The 19423-nt window shown below is 44.0% G+C and overlaps 1 protein-coding gene across 2 annotated transcripts in view; it reads right to left on the bottom strand.

Annotated features, from left to right (window-relative positions):
- Positions 1–264: 264 nt before the first annotated feature.
- The window catches only part of TNMD (tenomodulin), a 38564-nt gene continuing 19405 nt past the window's right edge, over positions 265–19423 (bottom strand). For both annotated transcript variants that reach the window (XM_080990505.1, XM_080990504.1), the window contains exons 3-7: positions 10250–10390; positions 7902–8003; positions 6249–6402; positions 5520–5710; positions 265–4382 (exon numbers count right to left, since the gene is read on the bottom strand). In XM_080990505.1, the coding sequence (XP_080846631.1) occupies positions 4173–4382; positions 5520–5710; positions 6249–6402; positions 7902–8003; positions 10250–10381 (789 nt within the window). In that variant the 5' untranslated portion in view covers positions 10382–10390 and the 3' untranslated portion in view covers positions 265–4172. The remainder of the gene's footprint in view (positions 4383–5519; positions 5711–6248; positions 6403–7901; positions 8004–10249; positions 10391–19423) is intronic.

Genomic DNA, 19423 nt, shown 5'->3' on the forward strand with positions numbered 1-19423 from the left:
ACCCCAACAATTGGGCTCGCTTTGCAGTCATTTCATCAAAGGACATTGCTGGTGGGAAATGTGGAAAAGCCAAATGGTCTCTGTGTGTGTGTGTGTGTGTGTGAGAGAGAGAGAGAGAGAGAGAGAGAGAGAATGCTTGGGGCATCTTTGGGTATTTTACCACCATTGGGGTATGTAGGTGAATGTAGACACCTGAAAATCTATGAGAGCTTCCTTCCATTGACCCTGGAAGACATTATCCAATAATGAAAGTAGAAACAAAGCCAGAGCAGATATTTTAATATTTGCCTCCTCTCACCGGTCATGTTCTTTACATGTTAACTAAAAGTAAACAATAGATGAAGCTAAACACAGAATAACATATCAAAATAAGGCTTAACTTGGTAGCAATTAAGCTAATGGAGAATTAGTAATAATAATAAAAAATGGCTAAACCTGAGCAGCTAGGTAGCGCCAGTAATCTGAGGTCTGTGAAGAACCAAGAGTAAAACAGCACCTTAAAACAACTTTTGTTGTGCAATAAGCTTCCTTGCTTAGCCTTCAAGGGAAGTCACAGGAAATAAAATAATAATACAGTCATGTATTATTGCACCTCTTGCACCTCTACAACCAGCCATGGGGGCAAATAAAATAATAATACAGTCATACCTCGGGATGAATACACTTCAAGTTAAGCATTTTGGGGTTGCGCTCCGCGGCGACCTGGAAGTAACGGAGTGCGTTACTTCTGGGTTTCGCCACTCACGCATGCGCAGACGCTCAAAATGACGTCACACGGTGAAACACGACCCGCGCAGTCGCGTGTTACGTTCGCATCCAGAGGTACCACTGTAATAATAAATCTCTTTTCTTATATCTCTGCTGGAAATTCAGATAAACTTTGTGTAGCACCTACACACACCTTGATAGTGACTGGATTCAACTAAAATGCATCTCCTAAGGTTGCAAGCAGACAAGTTTCCAAAAAGATAAAAAGAAGCTTCTCAATTGCACTATTACCCACCCACCCCTTTAAAAAAGCAATAGTAAAATGGGCAGCCCTGTAGGTTAAGAAATAAGAGATGCAGAGACACCTTCCCCATGATGGAGGGCTGCATATCTGATGTCCCATCTCTAAAGGGATGCATGGCCTTGATGCTATCGTGCAGAAAGACATCCCTTTTCATTTATGTTCCAATGACTGAAAACATTATGAAAGAGCTAGTTTGGCATGTCCCCACAGGAGCTAATTCCAGTTCACGTGTGTCCAGTTCACAGTTCAAACTCATCCAAATGATCCTCAGCAACATTTCTTCAACATTCGGAATATTAGAAGCTGCTATGCTGAAGTGTAAGATATACTCAAGAAGACTGAGAAAACATCAAAGCACACACATGGTGGAATGTGAATGGCTTAATTGCCGCCCCCCCCCCCCCCGCCAACGACAATTATAGTCTTTACGCTCAAAGGCCCAAAGATTCTAAAGTGTAAGAGGAGATGAACTGGAAACCGAAGTTTCATTGGGAAACAAATTTAGTTTACCTGGCAGTTATGAGAACTACATTCAGGTACAGTCGAGAAATCTTGGACTAATTTGGTGAACTTTGTTAAACTGGATTAGTTCATTCCAAGTTCTGGACTGTACTGCAACAAGGAACTTGTGGGAGGATTGAGCCAAAGCTATAATGTGGTTGGGTTGGGCTTGCTTTGCTTCTGAAATTATATCTGAAGAGCTGTCACGTGGCACAAGCTTGTTTACTGCTGTCCCCAAAGGGCAGGACTCGAACCAGTGGATTCAAATGACAAGAAAGTGGAAGAACTTTTTGGCAACAAGAGTTGTTTGACAGTGAGACTGTGGTGGACTCTCCTTCCCTGGAGCTTTTAAAGCAGTTTGGATGGCCATCTGTCAGGGACTATTTAGCTGTCATACCTGCATTCCAGGAATTGGACTAGATGACTCCTTGGGTGCTTCTCAACTCTCTAATTGTATGATTCTATAATTTAGATATAGACAAGAAATTTCTTTCAAAGGACTGCCCTCGTGTGGCTGTTTAGCAGGCTGCTAGAGTGGGAAATGATTGTGTTTTCTACTTCATGAAGCCACAGCATGGGACTCTAGCTAAGTGAGAGGCTGGGCAAACTGGAGTGGGTCTAAGTAATTGTGGTTGGTTTTTTACTTATTTATTTTAAAAAATACGTTTATCTTTTCGTGTAAAATTTTGCAACCACTCAGAAAAGAGTTCTGCTCTAGGGTTTGGGGCATCTAGCTGTGGCACCTTAGGGTGGCTTTGCCTGTGCTGTCCTAGCACAGTTACACCAGTCACTTTGGCAATCAGCTGGGAGAAAAGAGTTGGAACATGAATGTGTGCAGGGAAGTTAGTGTGTAGATGCACATAGGCTGTGCATCTACAAAGCTGCCTTCAGACGAGACAACTTTGCAGCCTAAGCAAAAGAAGTAGTCACTGGATTGGTTCAACCTGTTGCCAATAAACACTGTACAGGATGCTGATTGGTATGTGCGCAAGAGGTTTCTGGTGGGCGGGGTTTCTGGTGTGGGAAGAGAAGAATGTTAGCCTCCACACAGCAAAATAAAATAAGGGAAACAGCAATTCCAAAACTAAACCACTCCAAAGGCTCTGAAAAAAACCTTCTTTGCTGAAGCACTCAGGGAAATGTGTAAATATCATCACTCTTCAAGCAAAGCAACAGTCATTTACTATCTCCTACAGGAAATAGGAAATGATCATTTTCTCTGAACACAGAAATCTGTCTTACAGCTGGCTCAGAGTATCTGCCCACTCCAGGGATGGAGTGTTGGGACTCCATCTCCCATTATGCTTACTCATGGAGGCCAGGCCGCCTGTGACTGATGGGAGCTGGAGTGCAGTAACATCTGGAAGGCAACAGGTTCCCTAACCTGGTCTACTCTCACTGGATCCCCAGAATGTTGGGCAGAATCAGTGGCTTGTCTCCAACTCAATCCTACTCAGAGTAAACATACTGAAATTAATGGCCCTAAGTCAGCCTATGTTAGCGTAAGTAGAACTGACATCAGATACAACCCAGAATCCTGCTATGTAATTATATATTTTTTTAAAAGCTGGATGTGGCAAGAACAGTTACACAGCTCCAATGATGGTGATTATACGGTAGACCCACAATTTACGCACATTTAATTTGTGCGCATTTAGCTTTATGCAATTAAAAAAAATAAAATACAATGCAAAGGGGACCGGCATCCGGGGGTGGGGTGTGTGTGGAAACCTTGGCAATCCCACCCACCGTTGCACCCAGTGGGTCTTGACCAGGGGTCGGCAAACTTTTTCAGCAGTGGGCCGGTCCACTGTCCCTCAGACCTTTGGGGGGGGGGGGCTGGACTATATTTTGAAAAATATAGTCCACTTAATTTAATAAATGAATGAATGAATTCCTATGCCCCACAAATAACCTGGATTTTAAATAAAAGCACACATTCTACTCATGTAAAAACACCAGGCAGGCCCCACAAATAACCCAGAGGTGCATTTTAAATAAAAGGGCACATTCTACTCATGTGAAAACACGCCTTAGTTTGCCTACCCATGGTCTTGACTATTTTAAATTTTGGCTTTATGCACTAACCCCCAGGTAAGTTGCAGGTCTGCTTCACTGGAAACAAACTGGCAACAATACATTTTCAGAAGTACTTCAATAAATGGGTTTCTTAACACATTTTGAAGCCCCCCCCCCCTTCCACACACACACCACACACAAGCTACCCAAGCTGCTCCTTAATGTCCGACCAGCAAAGTTGGGACATTTTGTGGTGGTCTTTTGATAATGGGCTTTACCAATCCCCACTGGTCTCAGGGTGGCAGAGGTGCCTACTCAACTGCAGTAATAGCACTTAGAGCAGTGTTTCCCAAACTCCCCCCACCCCCATAAACAACTTTGAAAATTATTGTGGACACCCTAATCATTCTTCTGCCTGTTGCAGCAATTGTGTTGCATGATGCAAATGCTGTATGATTTTTAATTCTATTTTTACAGTCATGCCATGGACTACCTGGATGAAGCTCTTGGACAATAGTTTGGGGACCCCTGAACTGGATAGAGTGTTGGTAGTACACAAGTGCACCCCGTAGGGAATTCCCCGGGCGGCGCTTGGACACTGCAGTATATCAGGAGTTATCTTTTGCGGGGCTGGGTATGTTTACACTCGCCCCAACATCCGCGCTACCCACCAGTTGCACGGCATGATTACACGGCAGATGACCCTCCCTCCTTGGTAACAGTAAGGGTAGGGGTAATAGCCTAGGAGAGGCTCACACACCCTCTGGCAGTATCGATGGGCACGGCGGCACTGGGCACAGCAGTATCCTCTCTCGTCCCACAGGGGATGGAACTCCAGTCCATTCTGTGACTGAAAGGGGAAAACAAGGAGGGCAAAAAGGCAGGAAATCAATCTCATTTGTACAGAAGGAAGAAAGGGCAGACATATCTGGGAAGGGGCCATCGTTAGTGATGGGCAGGTCTCTTAAATTCCGTGCCTCATTTCTCCAATCTTAAATTCAGTTTTTTCACATTTCCACATCTGTTTGCAATTTTTTTTAAAGGCCAAATGAAAACCCATCCCCAATACATACCACATTTTTACTGTTATTTTTGCTAACATATGCATTTTCATGCACACTTTACCCTAGTATATACATTTTTGTACACATTATGTGGCTGGAGATTTGAATTGCAACATTTGGAGGGATGCAAATTTCAGAGGAGGGCTGTGCTTTGGTTCAGAAAGTGCCACTATGCAGGTCTGCCTTTAAATGCAAATTGAGTTTAATTTTTCCTCCATCCCTAACCCATAGCATTTAATGCCTTGTTTCTGGTAAAGCAGAGTGCACAGAGACCTATGCTGTGTGGCTGTATATAAATTTAATAAGTGAATAGAATAGCAACACCTGGAATAACAAAGGTTCCCCATCCTTGAGTTGCTTCCTCAATGTTTCCTCCTCAAGAAGTTCAGTCCCAGAGCTCAGTGATGAAAATGGCTTGATCCCAAAGACTTATGTCAGGGATCACCAACATGACGCCAACAAGCCCCATTGTGCTCACTAGTACTTCTTATGGCACCCTCGAATGGTCTCAGTAAACACCCCCTCAAAAATCCACTATGCACAAGGGACGGTTGGCCCTTCCTGCTCAGTTCCTGTTTGCACTGGCTCAGCCTCTCCTGTATTGAACGTGTCTTCATCATTGGATACAGGGATTAGACACCCACCCTTCTTTCCATTCTGGATGGAAGAGAGGTGCAAAGAGCTTCCTTCTGTGACCAAGCTTTTGTGGTGGCTAATATTGGTGCCTTTTAAAAAATAATAATTGATGGTGATGAGATCATTGTGGTCCTGTCCCTTCCCTCTCATTTAGATGTGGCAGCCATTTAGTGCTACTTCATGCCACGTGTTCCCCAAGCAGCCATTTTGTGACCGCTGCCCACAGCACTATCTTAAAAGTCTAAATATGCTCATGGGCCTCAAAAGGTTGGCTACTCCTGACTTACGTAATCATTCACAGGGAAATCCTCTTCTGTGAGCTGCCGGGCCTGACGTTTGGTACTTGGTCTTGCATCCTTAGCCAGGTGTTGCTCTTCCTTTTCCTCCTGATGTCTAGCCCAGTCTTGCTTGTCTCTCAGAATCGGATCGTCTTCCTCCTCCTCCTGACCTTCATTTTCAAAGTCAAGAAGTTCTGGCTCTAAGAGGCAGAGACAAACAAGTCACCATGAATTACTTTTCTGGTGGAAATTAAAGTGGTTTATGGCTTACCGCTGGAACCAGTTGTGTGCTAATTCATGCATAAGAGCACCTTGACAAACTGTCATTGACAGATCATACAGAACTGTGCTTAAATGGCAACTTATGTGTCTGGATTTTTACTTTTAAAAATATATATATGGCAAACCTATTTTAATGCCTGTTCCAGAGAAAACCAGTGTCTGAACACCACCATTACAGGACTCTAGTATGCTAGCAACCATAAGATAGCTCTGTATTTCGGTGATGCCTCCTTTTCAAGTTGCAAAAGATTCTTCTTTCCTCCCTGGAACACACGGAAGCTGATAAGGAAACACAGGTGAGCTTTGCACGGGGCAAAAACATGACCAACCATACTGCAGTTGATGTCAGTATGTCTGAATTCAGTTTTACTGTGGACCAAAGAAGAGTGTCTTTATCTGCACTAGTAGGCTGCAGGTTCGTCAACATGCTACAAAGAGGAGAATAAGTGGCCTTACCTCTTAATAAGGTCGGGTGGATCCAGTACACAGTCACATTTTTGCAGACCTCAAAGATCCTGGAACCTTTCAGGAAATCTTTATTTTCAATAGGCTTCTCCCCTGGAATCCAGACTACAGACTGCTCGAAATAGGTATCTGTAATTTCCTCATCCTGCGAGAAATTTTTAAAAAATGTATTTTTCTTCATTTGTTAACCTAGAGAAACAATTTCATAGAGCTGTATTTCCCATACACAGTGGTGCCTCGCAAGACGAAATTAATCCGTTCCGCGAGTCTCTTCGTCTTGTGGTTTTTTCGTCTTGCAAAGCACGGCTATTAGCGGCTTAGCGGCTATTAACGGCTTAGCGGCTTTAAGAAAAAGGAAACAAACTCGCAAGAACTCGCAAGACGTTTCGTCTTGCGAAGCAAGCCCATAGGGAAATTCGTCTTGCGTAACGACTCAAAAAACGCAAAACTCTTTCGTCTAGCGAGTTTTTCGTCTTGCGAGGCATTTGTCTTGCGAGGTACCATTTCATTTCATATCCGGGGCACTATTATTTTGGACTAAAACTGGAGGCACACCTCACTCTTTACTAAAAAAAACAACCATCATATTGGTGTTTTCTTGATTTGTGTCTAAGATACTTCATTGGTATCCTCCTTGCAGCTTTGCAGGTTATTCAGATAAAGTTGCCACTCAGTGTTCTGCCTTCCACTTTGCCCAGACATAATGGACAGGAGAGGAAGCTGCCTGACTGAAATGCGTATCTATATCCCACAGTGGGCGACTAGATCCCTCCAGGAAACCTTATAAATCCAATGTTTCCTACTTGGAGGCCCCATTGTTCCCACCACGGCTAAAAATGTAGCCTCTCTCCTAAAAGGAGGGCTTCTTTAATACACCATTCAGAATCAAACTGGTCCCATGAAGAAGGTCCCAAATTCAGTCTTTGGAATCTCCTGAGAAGGCTAAGAAAGAACACTGCCTGAAACCCTGGAGAGATGCTGCCAATCAGGGACAACAAAAATAAGCTAGAATCAGGGGTCAGCAAGGTTTACCTTACCTGGGCTGGTTCACTCCAATGGAGAGCCCTCCATGGGCCGGATTGCACGTGCGCGTGAGTGCGTGAATCAGCGATTTCCAGTGTCTGTGCAGACATGATTTCCGGCGCCGTGGAAGCAAGTCCCCACGCTGCGCTATGCTGGTTTAGTGCAGCGTGTGGGGACTCACCAAGCGGGGGGCTCGGTTCGGGGGTGGCTCGGGGGCCAGTTAAACAACCTCCGTGGGCCACTTGTGGCCCATGGGCCTTAGGTTGCCGGCCCCTGAGCAAGATGGACCAATGCTCTGACTCAGTATAAGGCAGATTCCTCTGTTTCTATGCATCTTAACTATTTTGACAAGCTGTGGAATTTGGGTTAAAATATTTCATTTAGCCCTTCAGTTCTGCCACTGGTTTAGCTGGACCAGTTTCATCTCTGGAACTAATTCCATCTGGACTGCTTTAGTTAGGCCCCAGTTTGGCATTTAACATATGCTGTGAGTATATCTGCCTGGTCTGTGAGAAATTTAAAAGCTAATGGGATTACTCTCGGTCTGTACTTTCCATGCTGTTATAATCTCTGGCTGCCCTGGGTCTTATTTAATTCAGGGAGTTATTCATTTTTGCATACTTCCAGCTCCTCCATGTCCACGTTGGATGTTTCAGGAATCCCTTTAATCTGGTTTCGGATGAAGCACTTCGGGTCTCCCACAAAAAAGATGCCTGTTATTCCCTAGTGGAGCAGGAAAAAAAAGTCTGGTGAAGAGAACTAAATACATAAAGTCCTGCAGTCATTGTATGGGTATAGTTTAATGCAGGGTAAGATACACCATTTCATATTTCAATAAGGTGGGCGCTGGATTTTATTGATGGGGCCAAAAGTCTAGGCAGCATATAAATACTGACCATAGTATGTGGTTCTTTCCCTGCAACGAATATATAAAAAATAAAAGCAATATGAAACAAACAATATTTTTATTGTGTGGTTTCTATGCTATGTTTTCATAGGGCAATAGCACATCCTGATGAGCACCTCCTTCCCCTGCTCCTGTCCCCCCCTTTGCAAACTTTAATTGCATAATGGCTAATATTCCTGAGCTAGAAGTCAGGAAGCCTTGGGTTCAAATCCCACTTATGCTGAGACTGGTTACATTACGCTCAGATTAAAGAAGTTTTTAAAAACGACAAGAAACTAGGGTTCCAGGTGGAGAAATCGAAAATAGAAACAGAATTGTTAGAACCTAAGAGTAAGGTACTTTCAAGGATGTATAACTTGCTGTTAAAATGGAATACACAAGATGAAATGGTTAAATCGGCTATGATAAGGTGGGCGCAGGACATTGGGTACAATATTATGTTTGAGGACTGGGAAAGGTTGTGGAGTAATGGATTGAAATTTACTGCATGTAACGCTTTGAAAGAAAATGTAATGAAAATGATATATAGATGGTATATGACCCCAGTCAAACTTGCAAAAATTTACCACCTGACTGACAATAAGTGTTGGAAATGTAAAGAGTGTGAAGGAACATTCTTCCACCTCTGGTGGACTTGCCCTAAAGTGAAGGCGTTCTGGGAAATGATTTATAATGAACTGAAAAAGGTATTTAAATATACCTTCACTAAGAAACCAGAGGCCTTTCTTTTGGGTATTGTCGGCCAAGGGGTGGTAAAGAAGGACCGGACATTTTTTATGTATGCAACAACAGCAGCAAGGATACTACTCGCAAAGCATTGGAAAGCTCAAGATCTACCCACACTGGAAGAATGGCAGATGCAACTGATAGACTACATGGAACTGGCTGAGATGACCGGCAGAATTCGCGACCTGGGAGAAGAGAGGACCGAGGAGGATTGGAAGAAATTTAAGAATTATTTACAAAAACATTGCAACTTGAGTGAATGCTAAACAGGATGCTAGATCAAAATAATTGAGCACCACTAATTTAGATGATTTAAGAAAATAAGTGAGATTGAGAAAATATAATTTTTTTTTGAGAACTAGAAGATTATGAAATATAGAAGGGATATAAGAATGCAAATAAGATAATAAATTGCTGACAAAATGTTATAACGATGAAAGTGGGAGCGGGAGATGTGAGGAAGTCCAAAGAAAATGTGAAACTATGTTAAGATATATGTTACATTGTTTATTATGTTTATTTCTATTGTAAAACCCAATAAATATTTATAAAAATTAAAAAAAAACAAATCCCACTTATGCAGTAATCTCACTGGTTGGTTTGTCTGACAATCAATCAGATCTAGTCTGCCTCCCTCTTGCAATACTCAACTACTTTACAGGCTTATAGTTCACGCGCAAAAGTTCAGTCTTGCAATGGTAAAGATGTGTCTCTAGAAAATATGTGAAGTGCTTTGGAAACTCCCAACGAGTACTCTATATAAATGCTTTGTTATTACTGCAAGTGGGACGTACAACAATGTGGTATTTTAGTCTCAGCCTGGGGAGGCTGCATCCTTGTATACTGGAGGAAGGGGAATTTAACAAAAACCTCATGGCACACATCTCTACAAGCTCTTCTTGGCTTGATCAGGTCAATTCTCTCCCCCCCTCGCCGCCCAATTCCTCAAGTTTCTCCCTCCCCCAACACCTCAACATTTTCTAAGTCCTAAAAGCTTATATGTGGTTGTCAGGCTTTTATTTTTAAAAATCACACACTCTTGTATATGTACTTAATACACAGTGATTCTCCACTACCTTATTTTGGTTGGCACTCAATTCATGTGAGTTCACTATCAGTATACCATAGTCGTTAAATCATGGGATGTTCATTGAACTGTTTATAACAATTGGCTTTCAGTGTGCAGACCCAGTGAGTTTTTTTAGAGGTGCATGTACACTTCAGGAATAACTCCACAATCTGTCCCTAAAAGGTTCCCCAGAAAGTGAAAATGCCTCACTCGGTACTCTGTTATGTTTGGTCTACCACAATTGGGGGCAGAAATGACAGTACATACATTTTTGAAGTCATGTATTTCCAGAACCTCCTTGTTGCCCTTTCCAGTTTGAAAGATCTCTGTCCTGGTTAGAGGGTCTATGTTCATCAGTATCTTCTGCTTCTCTCCTTCGCTGAAAAATGTGTGCTCCATGTCATAGATCTGTAATGACAAAGTGGGAAGAGGGAGGAGAAATGCAGAGGGAGTAATGGCTGTGTTTCCCAAAGACCTAGGATGTCCTTTGCAAACAAGCGAACATTTCCTGCTAGCCAGCTTACTAGTCTGGTTCTTGAAATATCTCTGCCAATGTAACCTGTTACAAGCCCTCACTTAGTCCTCAGTGTTCAGATATTCCAGGGCAGGCAGAGATACCCAGTTTATTTTTCCTTTGGATGAGAGAAAACTGGAGCCTTAAAGTAAAGGTAAAGGTACCCCTGACCATTAGGTCCAGTTGCGGACGACTCTGAGGTTGTGGCGCTCATCTCGCTTTACAGGCCGAGGGAGCCGGCGTTTGTCCGCAGACAGCTTCCGGGTCATGTGGCCAACATGACCAAGCCGCTTCTGGTGAACCAGTGCCGCACACGGAAACACCATTTACCTTCCCGCCGGAGTGGTACCTATTGATCTACTTGCACTTTGGCATGCTTTCATACTGCTAGGTGGGCAAGAGCAGGGACCGAACAATGGGATCTCACCCCGTCGTGGGGATTCGAACTGCTGACCTTCCGATCGGCAAGGATACCCCATTGCAAAAGAGTTTCTGCACCTTTAATAGTTGTGTAGAAAAGGGAGTTTCAGCAGACGTGACTTCCTATGCAAGCTGTACCTGCTGGGATTTTCTGCACAACTATTAAAGATGCTGGAACATAAGAAGGAACATAGGCCTTATACAAAGTCATTGGTTTATCTGCCTTGATGTTGTGTACAATGATTGGCAGTGGCTCTACAAGAATTTAGGCATGGGACATCCCAGCATTGCCAGGTATGGCAAGGAGATTGAATTTGGTATTGATGCTTTGCCTTGCCTTCTTTTGCACTTGGGCATCTAGTTATATCTTTGCAACAACAGCAAAAGCAGCAACAATTCTGTTTACAAATATATGAGCAGGACACCAATGGGAGAATAGTGGATGCTTCTTCAAGGTCATAGTTCTGTAGCACTGCACCTTGGGGAAAAGACATTGAGCCCATTGGGAGCAGGAGAAGATAGCAGCTTTGGGAGATGGAAGGTTTAAATGAGGGGAAACTGCATGTGGTGAAAGAGCCAAGACCACTTCTAAAGCCACGCTCAAAGAGGTAACTACGAATGGGCAGAATTGTCAATTTCAGTATCAGTTTCTCATTTTTCCAGTCTTAAATTCTGTTATCCACATTTCTGCATCAGTTTGTGGATTGGGGAAAAAATCCTCAAGAAAAATTACCAGTGTTTTCTTACTTGTTTCTTCCAATATGGCACTTTTTTGGTATGAAGATTTGACCAATGTACACATCTTTGCAAGCCATTTTCCTCAATATAATGCACAGTTGTATTTTGATTTTTAAAAGTATGCATTTTTGTACATGTTGTTTGGTTGGAGAACTACAACACCAAATTCAGCATGTTGCTGATGTTGAAGGATAATTGTGATTCGGTTTGCCTGTTGATTTGAAAAGTGCATTCAGGTGTGAACAAAGTTGAGTTTCTACCCCATCCGTACTGGCAACTACTGTTTCTCTCACAGAAAGTGCCAAGCACTCATCTCAGACACCAACCATGCAGGTGATTTGCCCGTTCATGTGGCATGACCATTACCACTGTAAGCATGAAGGTTCTCTCGTGGGAAACCAGAAGTTATTTTGGACAAAACCATAGCAATAGTAACCTGAGCACATTAGGAAAATGGATTTTGCAGTATGGAAAGTTTAAGGTGAGGTCTTGGAAAGGAAGAACGTGCTAGGCATCCTCCAGCAACAAGCTGTGTTTCAGATTACTTGCAGTGGCATCTGAAGAAAATTTGGGAAAGGATCTTGAAATTCCAGTATTTACACATGGAATCTGTGTTTTTTATTTTAATGACTTTGGCAGTGTCCACATCTGAAGCTATTTCTTAAAGAGAGAGAGAGAGACCTCATGCAAAGTTCTAAATCAGAGGGTAGGATTAATGATGAGAAATGTCAAAGAGATTACAAGTCTCCTAAAATTGCCATTCCTCTGTAGTTAGCAAAAATCTCATTTATTATTTGTTTGTTCGTTTGTTAAATTTGCTTTCTTCCTTTTCAATAAATGTCCTCTTATAATAAGGTTCAGATATTCTGAAAAAAACAAACCCTTGTGGTACTGTTTCATCTTTTTCCTACTCTATGCCACAAGAAATTCATTTATGGTGTCAGTTTCCTCTAGAGGAGAGGGAGGGAAGGGGGGCAGGCTCTTGTGGTGTGTTTCTGTTTACAGATGTTCAGGTTGAGCAGGTTTTACTGGAGTTGGGGGGGGGGGAATCACCACATCCATAATGGCACCTGACCTGCCTTTATCCATCTCCCAAATTTTCTTGGGTCCCACATTTCCTCAAACTGTTGCCTTCTGGCTCCCCTTCTGCTGAGCCTCCATGAAAAATCTGGTTTATTTTATCTATTTCAAAAAATTATACATCGCTTGATTGCAAAAAACAAACAAAACCTCAAGGCAGTTTACAAAAAGAATAAAAAAGTAAAATGCCCAGTAACAAAAGTTCATAACGAATATTTAAGACATTCAAAAATAATTAAAATCAATGATAAGCTAAAAAAACACAACACAGAGTAAAACCCACGTCAACATTCTACATGTCTAGGTAGGCTTGCCTCAACAAAAATGTTTTTAGCAGGTGCTGAGAAGAGTATGGTGAAGTCTCTAATTCCCATTCTGGCAGATGGGTGTTGTGACTCTTATTCCAGATACTTGGAATAGCTCATTGTTCGTTCTCATCAATTGATCAGGCGCCACCAAGTCTGCAAGCGAGAGCCACTTTACGTTTCAGAATGCTCTGATTCATAGCAGCTCTTTCCGTTTGCGAACTGTTGTTGTTCACCTTCCGCACAAATATTGGAGGGAGAACGAAGCTACAGGGTATTAGGTAGGACTCTGGGCTCAGTTGTCCTACTATACCAGAGAGCCAGTGTGGTGTAGTGGTTAAGAGCGGTAGTCTCCTAATCTTGGGGAACTGGGTTCGCGTCTCTGCTCCTCCACATGCAGCTGCTGGGTGACCTTGGGCCAGTCACACTTCTTTGAAGTCTCTCAGCCCCACTCACCTCACAGAGTGTTTGTTGTGGGGGAGGAAGGGAAAGGGAAAGGAGAATGTTAGCCGCTTTGAGACTCCTGAAGGGGAGTGAAAGGCGGGATATCAAATCCAAACTCCTCTTCTTCTTCTTCTATACCTGCAGCCCTTTCAAGACAGTACTGTCAAGTCACTTATTCCAGAATTTGCCAAGCACGCCCCTGCTGTTATTTGGGAGCCCTCCTGCTCGTTTTGCTGAGACATCTGTCCTCAAGCCCTACCTTTATGGTGCCACTGGCACCCTAAGTAAACTTGGAGTTAAAGATGAAAGGTCTGTGCTCTGTCAGCAGGCTAAGACGATGCTATGACAAACAGGGCAATGACAAACATGGGAGCGTATGGCCCCCAAAAGAGAGTCCAGGGCCTTTTCATGTACGCTTGCTTGTTGAAACAAGGATGGAAGTTGTTTTCTTTTCAAGATGTTTTGCTTCTTGTCTTTATTTGGGTTTGCAAAAATTGGCATTGCATTAGAAATCCAGCCCTGGTGCAAGTTTGTTTATCCTGGAAGTTGCTTCGGATGGCTGGACGAATAGTTGTTTCCTGATATCACAGGGACAGAGGGGAGTGAGAGGAGAGAGGTGCGTCGTAGTTATTTAAAACACCCTCATCCCTCTGTATCTGTATGCATTTTTAAAATGCTGTAGGATGTATAATTATTGGTGACATTATGCACATGTGGGATTGCTGATTAGTGCTGCTTAATGAGAGCTGCGGGGCTAGAATGCTATTGTGCCCGCCCACAACAATTAATTACAGTGCTTGAGGAGGGGGGGGTGGCGAAGTCTTAAAATGCTGCTTTTTTGTTAAGTTCTGCCTCTGTGGAAAGAATTCGGTTGAGTTAGGTGGCATTTGTTCAGCTTGTGTTTGTTTAATATCCTTTCCCAATAAATCCCAGTCCCATCCTTTAAAAAAAAAGGTTTGCTTGTCTGTGTCTTAGTATTCTCTCCCATTCCCCACATTTTGGCTCTAAGGTTTATTTAGCACTGTGTCTGCTACGCCTTGTGTGTGCCTTGTGAATACATTGTACAGTCTGCTACATTATTACGATTACAGTGGTACCTTGGGTTACATACGCTTCAGGTTACAGACTCCGCTAACCCAGAAATAGTACCTCGGGTTAAGAACTTTGCTTCAGGATGAGAACAGAAATCGTGCTCCAGGGGCGTGGCGGCAGCAGGAGGCCCCATTAGCTAAAGTGGTGCTTCAGGTTAAGAACAGTTTCAGGTTAAGAACGGACCTCTGGAACGAATTAAGTTCTTAACCTGAGGTACCACTGTATAGCGCTTTTCTCACTGTTACTATTTCCGCTTGCTAAGCAGCCACCAACCAGCAAGCATGACTACAGCCTAGTTTCATAGCACATACTTTCATCATCTCATCATTTCTAATGATTGTTGTTCGTGGCATCATAGAACTGTAGAGTTGGAAGGTACATGAGGGTCATCTAGTCCAACCCCCTGCAATGCAGGAATCTTTTGCCCAATGTGGGACTCAAACTCAAGGACCCTGTGGAAACCAATACAGGCATTTGCCACTGACTTCAAGTGGGACATGTGCGTTGTGTGAAATCCTTGCGCGCCGAAAGACGGCAGCGAGGCAGCCTGCGGCCGGGAAAAGGCGACAAAGGGACAGAGGGGGAGACAGAATGATGGGGTTGGGGAATGAGCTTGAGGCAGAGCCTGAGGCTGAGGTAAACCGGGCATGGCATTTCAGCCTCAGATTTGAGGACTTCGCCACCTGTTCAGTCAGTCCCTGCGTGCTGAGGTAAACCCAACGTGGCGTTTCAGCCTCGGACTTCGTGTTGGGTTCTGAAACGGCCGTGCAGGCCAGATTTAGGGCCCTGGTGGGCTGGATCTGCCCGCAGACTGTAGTTTGAGGACCCCTGCCTTAAAGTATTACCTTTCTTTCTTTTGAAAAAATACAACACATGGGGCTACCCATCTAAAATTTGGCAGGGTTAGCGCCCCCTACAGGGGTATACCCTCCAACATTTCTCCAATGAAAATAGGGACATCCTAAGGAAACGCAGGACCATCTGGGTTCAAATCAGAAACTGGAATGACTTCTCTAAATCAGGGACATCCCAGGAAAATAGAGACATTTGGAGGGTCTGGTGGGGGAGCCATGTCCCAGATTTCATCCCCTGATGTCAAAAGGCAAGGAAGTTATGGCAGTTCTGGTTTTGTGATGGAAACCAATGGGATTTCTGGAGATCTGTATTTTCTGGATTACCATTTGGATTCAGGGCACATTGAATTGGGTCCAGATCAGTCTGGAATGAATCAAGACCAATCTTGAATTTAAAATTGGGGCCATGATTTGAATTGTGGTGGGGCATGCACAGCCCTGCTTTTTGCTATGTAAGAGGTTAATTTGATGGGGCCCTGCTGTCCTTGCCTCCTCTCTCCGCGTGGCAATAAAGGCTTGTTTGTGTGTGAGGTTTCATGTGAATGAAGGGGGGGGGGCATAATATAGCCTGGAATGTGTGATTGCAGGAGATACTTTATTCAGGTCTAGAGTTCCAAATGCCCCTAGCCTGGGCTGCAAGCCCATTACCTTGATGGAATAAAAAGATTGTAGGCAAAATTTGAGAATGTTTATGCAGGCTTGTTTATGCAAGTTTATTTCCCTGTTTCTGGATCCTAAAAGATCTTCCAGGATTAATCAGAAGCAGAAGACGACCCCCCCCCCAAAAAAACAGCCTCTCTCTGTCAATTTGCAGTAGACCCTAATAACCGGGCTCTCAACTGAGCTCTAATATGTATCTGCTGCGTGGCAAAAGACTTTGGGGCTTTGATGTGTCTGGAATGAAAATGTCTTCTGCAGACCTAGCTTCTGAATAGCAGCTATTTATTGGAAGCAGATGTCGGACAATGAAGAAAGCAGCGGGCGGGCTGGCAGAAGCCTCCATTAAGAGCATTGTCAGAGTTGGGCTGCTTGCGAGATTGTGGCTAGCAAAGAAACTTCACTTGCCATCTCCTTAAGTATTTAAAAGTGAAGGCAGGGTGTGATTGCAGACAACTCCCAATTAACACAAAGGTTATGTTCCAAGGCACCATTGAAAAAGCTGTGGTGGAACAGGGGCTTGCTCCATCCACTCCATGCATCAACCTGGTACAGTGGACGCTTGGGTTGTGAACGTGATCCATGCGGGAGGCATGTCCGTGACCCGCAGCATCTGCAACCCGCAGCGCTGTGTCTGCGCATGCGCGGGTTGTGATTTGGCACTTCTGTGCATGCACAAAGTGCAATCTAGCACTTCTGTGCATGTGCAAAACACGATCTAGTGCTTCTATGCATGCGCGACTGCCAAAACCCAGAAGTAACCCATTCCGGTACTTCTGGGTTTCGGTGCTTCTGTGACCTGAAAAAACGCAACCTGAAGCATTTGTAACCCGAGGTATGTCTGTATTGAAGTACTTCCAGAAAAAGCCTGCAAACATCTTGTGACATTTTTGTGACATTTGCGGGTCATTTCTGGGTTTGCCGCAATGCACATGTGTGAGGTCGTGCACGTATTGGACATGCCTAAAACAGTTGCTGCCGGTATACTAAAACAAAGGAACGCTACTTAAAGACCATTCTGGGATGCATCTGACTGCGGGACTTGAGGATGACACTGTAAGTAACCAGACAGTTACACTTGGCTTATTGCAGTCAACTCTCTATTTGCAAGCCCAGTGAAGATAGGAAGTTGCCTTATGTCGAATTAGACAGCTGTCCAGCTCAGTACTGTCAACATTGGTCATATCTGCATCCTACATTTAAAGCACACGGCTTCTCACTAAGAATCCTGGGGACTGTCATTTGCTAAGGCTGCTGGGACTTGTAGTTCTGCAAGGTATAAACCACAGTTCCCAGGATTATTTTGGGGAAAGCCACATGCTTTCAATATATATGGTGTGGATGTGACTACTGAATGGCAGTTGGACTCCAGGGTTTCAGGAAGAGGTTTCTCCAACCCCGGCCTGGAGATGGCAGTGTAGTAGGGTTCCAGTTCATCTTGAACTCTGTACATGCCCTGTGACTGTGTGTGATTTGGCCTTGCGCTGAGTAATGAAATCTCTGTGTTTTTAGGATGACATGCCCATCTCAGATTGGAGAAAGCATCATCCCTCCAGCTGAAAGGAGAGTGGGCAGTCTGTGGGTGTGTGAAAAATAGCAGCCAGCAGTGTGAAGAAAGAGGGGCTGTATTTTGTAATGTTTGTTTTTATTTGCCAAACTAAAACACAAAATCGTAAGTTTCCAGTGTGCTCTCTTGTCCAAAGTAAACCACAGCCAGGTAGTGCTGTTCTCGTTCTTGTTGCTTAAGGAAGCAGGATAGCGGTGGCTGGGAAGGTATACTTGAAGCCACAAGGGCCAGAAACTTTTTCAAAAGACAAGACAGTGCAGACTTTTAGTACCATGCTGAATTAAGTGCCTATCAGAGAAGATAAATCCATAAAATTCTAGGTGACAGTTGTCTGACCCCTTTGTCAACATACTTAAGGGACGCACTGAGGCTTGTGTGACTGTGGATTCTGCATCTTAATGTAATTTGGATTGCCAGGGTAAATTGAAACTATCACTGGAGCTGTTAGGTGAATATTCCAGCCTTTGCAAAGCCTCTTTAGCACCACACTTTGACACTGTGAGCCCCACTATGTTCCTCAGAGGTCCAAAGAAATGGCACAGAATCACCATGGTTGGCAAAGATGCAGTTCCTGAGGAATAATAATGTGATGGTGGTAGGTGGTGGCCTTTTGACATGCCTAGGAGCTTGAGCGTATGTTGTCCAATTCAAAGTACTGGTATTGACCTATAAATCCTTAAACGGCTCAGGACCACAATACCTCAAGGACCGCTTCTTTCCATATGAACCTACCGGGACCCTGTAGCCCTTCTTCATGTGCCCCCTCCATGAGAGTTCTGGAGGGTGGCAACATGAGAACGGGCCTTTTCTGTGATGGCTCCCCGTTTTTGGAATGCTTTCCCCAGGGAGGCTCACCAAGCACCTTCATTAGATATCTTTAGGCACTTTCTCTTCTCCCAGGCCTTTGGCTGGTTAGCATTCTATGTCGTTTTAAATGTGTTTTGTGGGAGTGGAGGGGGGGTTATTGCTGTGTTTTTGTTTGTATTATGTCTTTTGTGTTCTTATCTTGTATTTATATGTTGTGAACTGCCCTGTGATCTTTGGATGAAGGGCGGTCTACAAATTTTAAAAATAAATAACTGACAAAGAAAGAAATCACTCATAGCAAAATTAAATGTACTAATGGCACCACCCACGTGGAAGAAGCTTGGGGAAACCTCAGCATAGATTGCAGAAGGGTAATCCCTCCCACAAATGGACAGAGTGCTAGGGCTCTGCTTGCAGCTTTCCCACAGGCATTCTGGCTGGCCACTGTGAGAACAGGAGGCTGGACTAGAGGGGCCATTAGCCTAATCCAACAAGTTATTTTTAGGTTTATGCTCTTATGCCTGTTGCTTAAAGGACCCCTGACCATTAGGTCCGGTCGTGGCCGACTCTGGGGTTGCGGCGCTCATCTCGCTTTATTGGCAGAGGGAGCCGGCGTACAGCTTCTGGGTCATGTGGCTAGCATGACTAAGCCGCTTTTGGCGAACCAGAGCAGCACACAGAAACGCCATTTACCTTCCCACCGGAGTGGTACCTATTTATCTACTTGCACTTTGACATGCTTTCGAATTGCTAGGTGGGCAGGAGCAGGGATCGAGCAACGGGAGCTCACCCCGTCGCGAGGATTCGAACCGCCAACCTTCTGATCGGCAAGCGCTAGGCTCTGTGGTTTAACCCACAGTGCCACCCGCGTCCCCTATGCCTGTTGCTTACGGTTGTCATAATACCAAAAGTGAAAATCCAGACAAAGCATTTCTAAAGCATTATTATTTTTTGATTGCACTG

The sequence above is a fragment of the Podarcis pityusensis genome, assembly GCF_964106645.2.
Source record: "Podarcis pityusensis genome assembly, chromosome: Z".
NCBI classification, from domain to species: Eukaryota; Metazoa; Chordata; class Lepidosauria; order Squamata; family Lacertidae; genus Podarcis; species Podarcis pityusensis.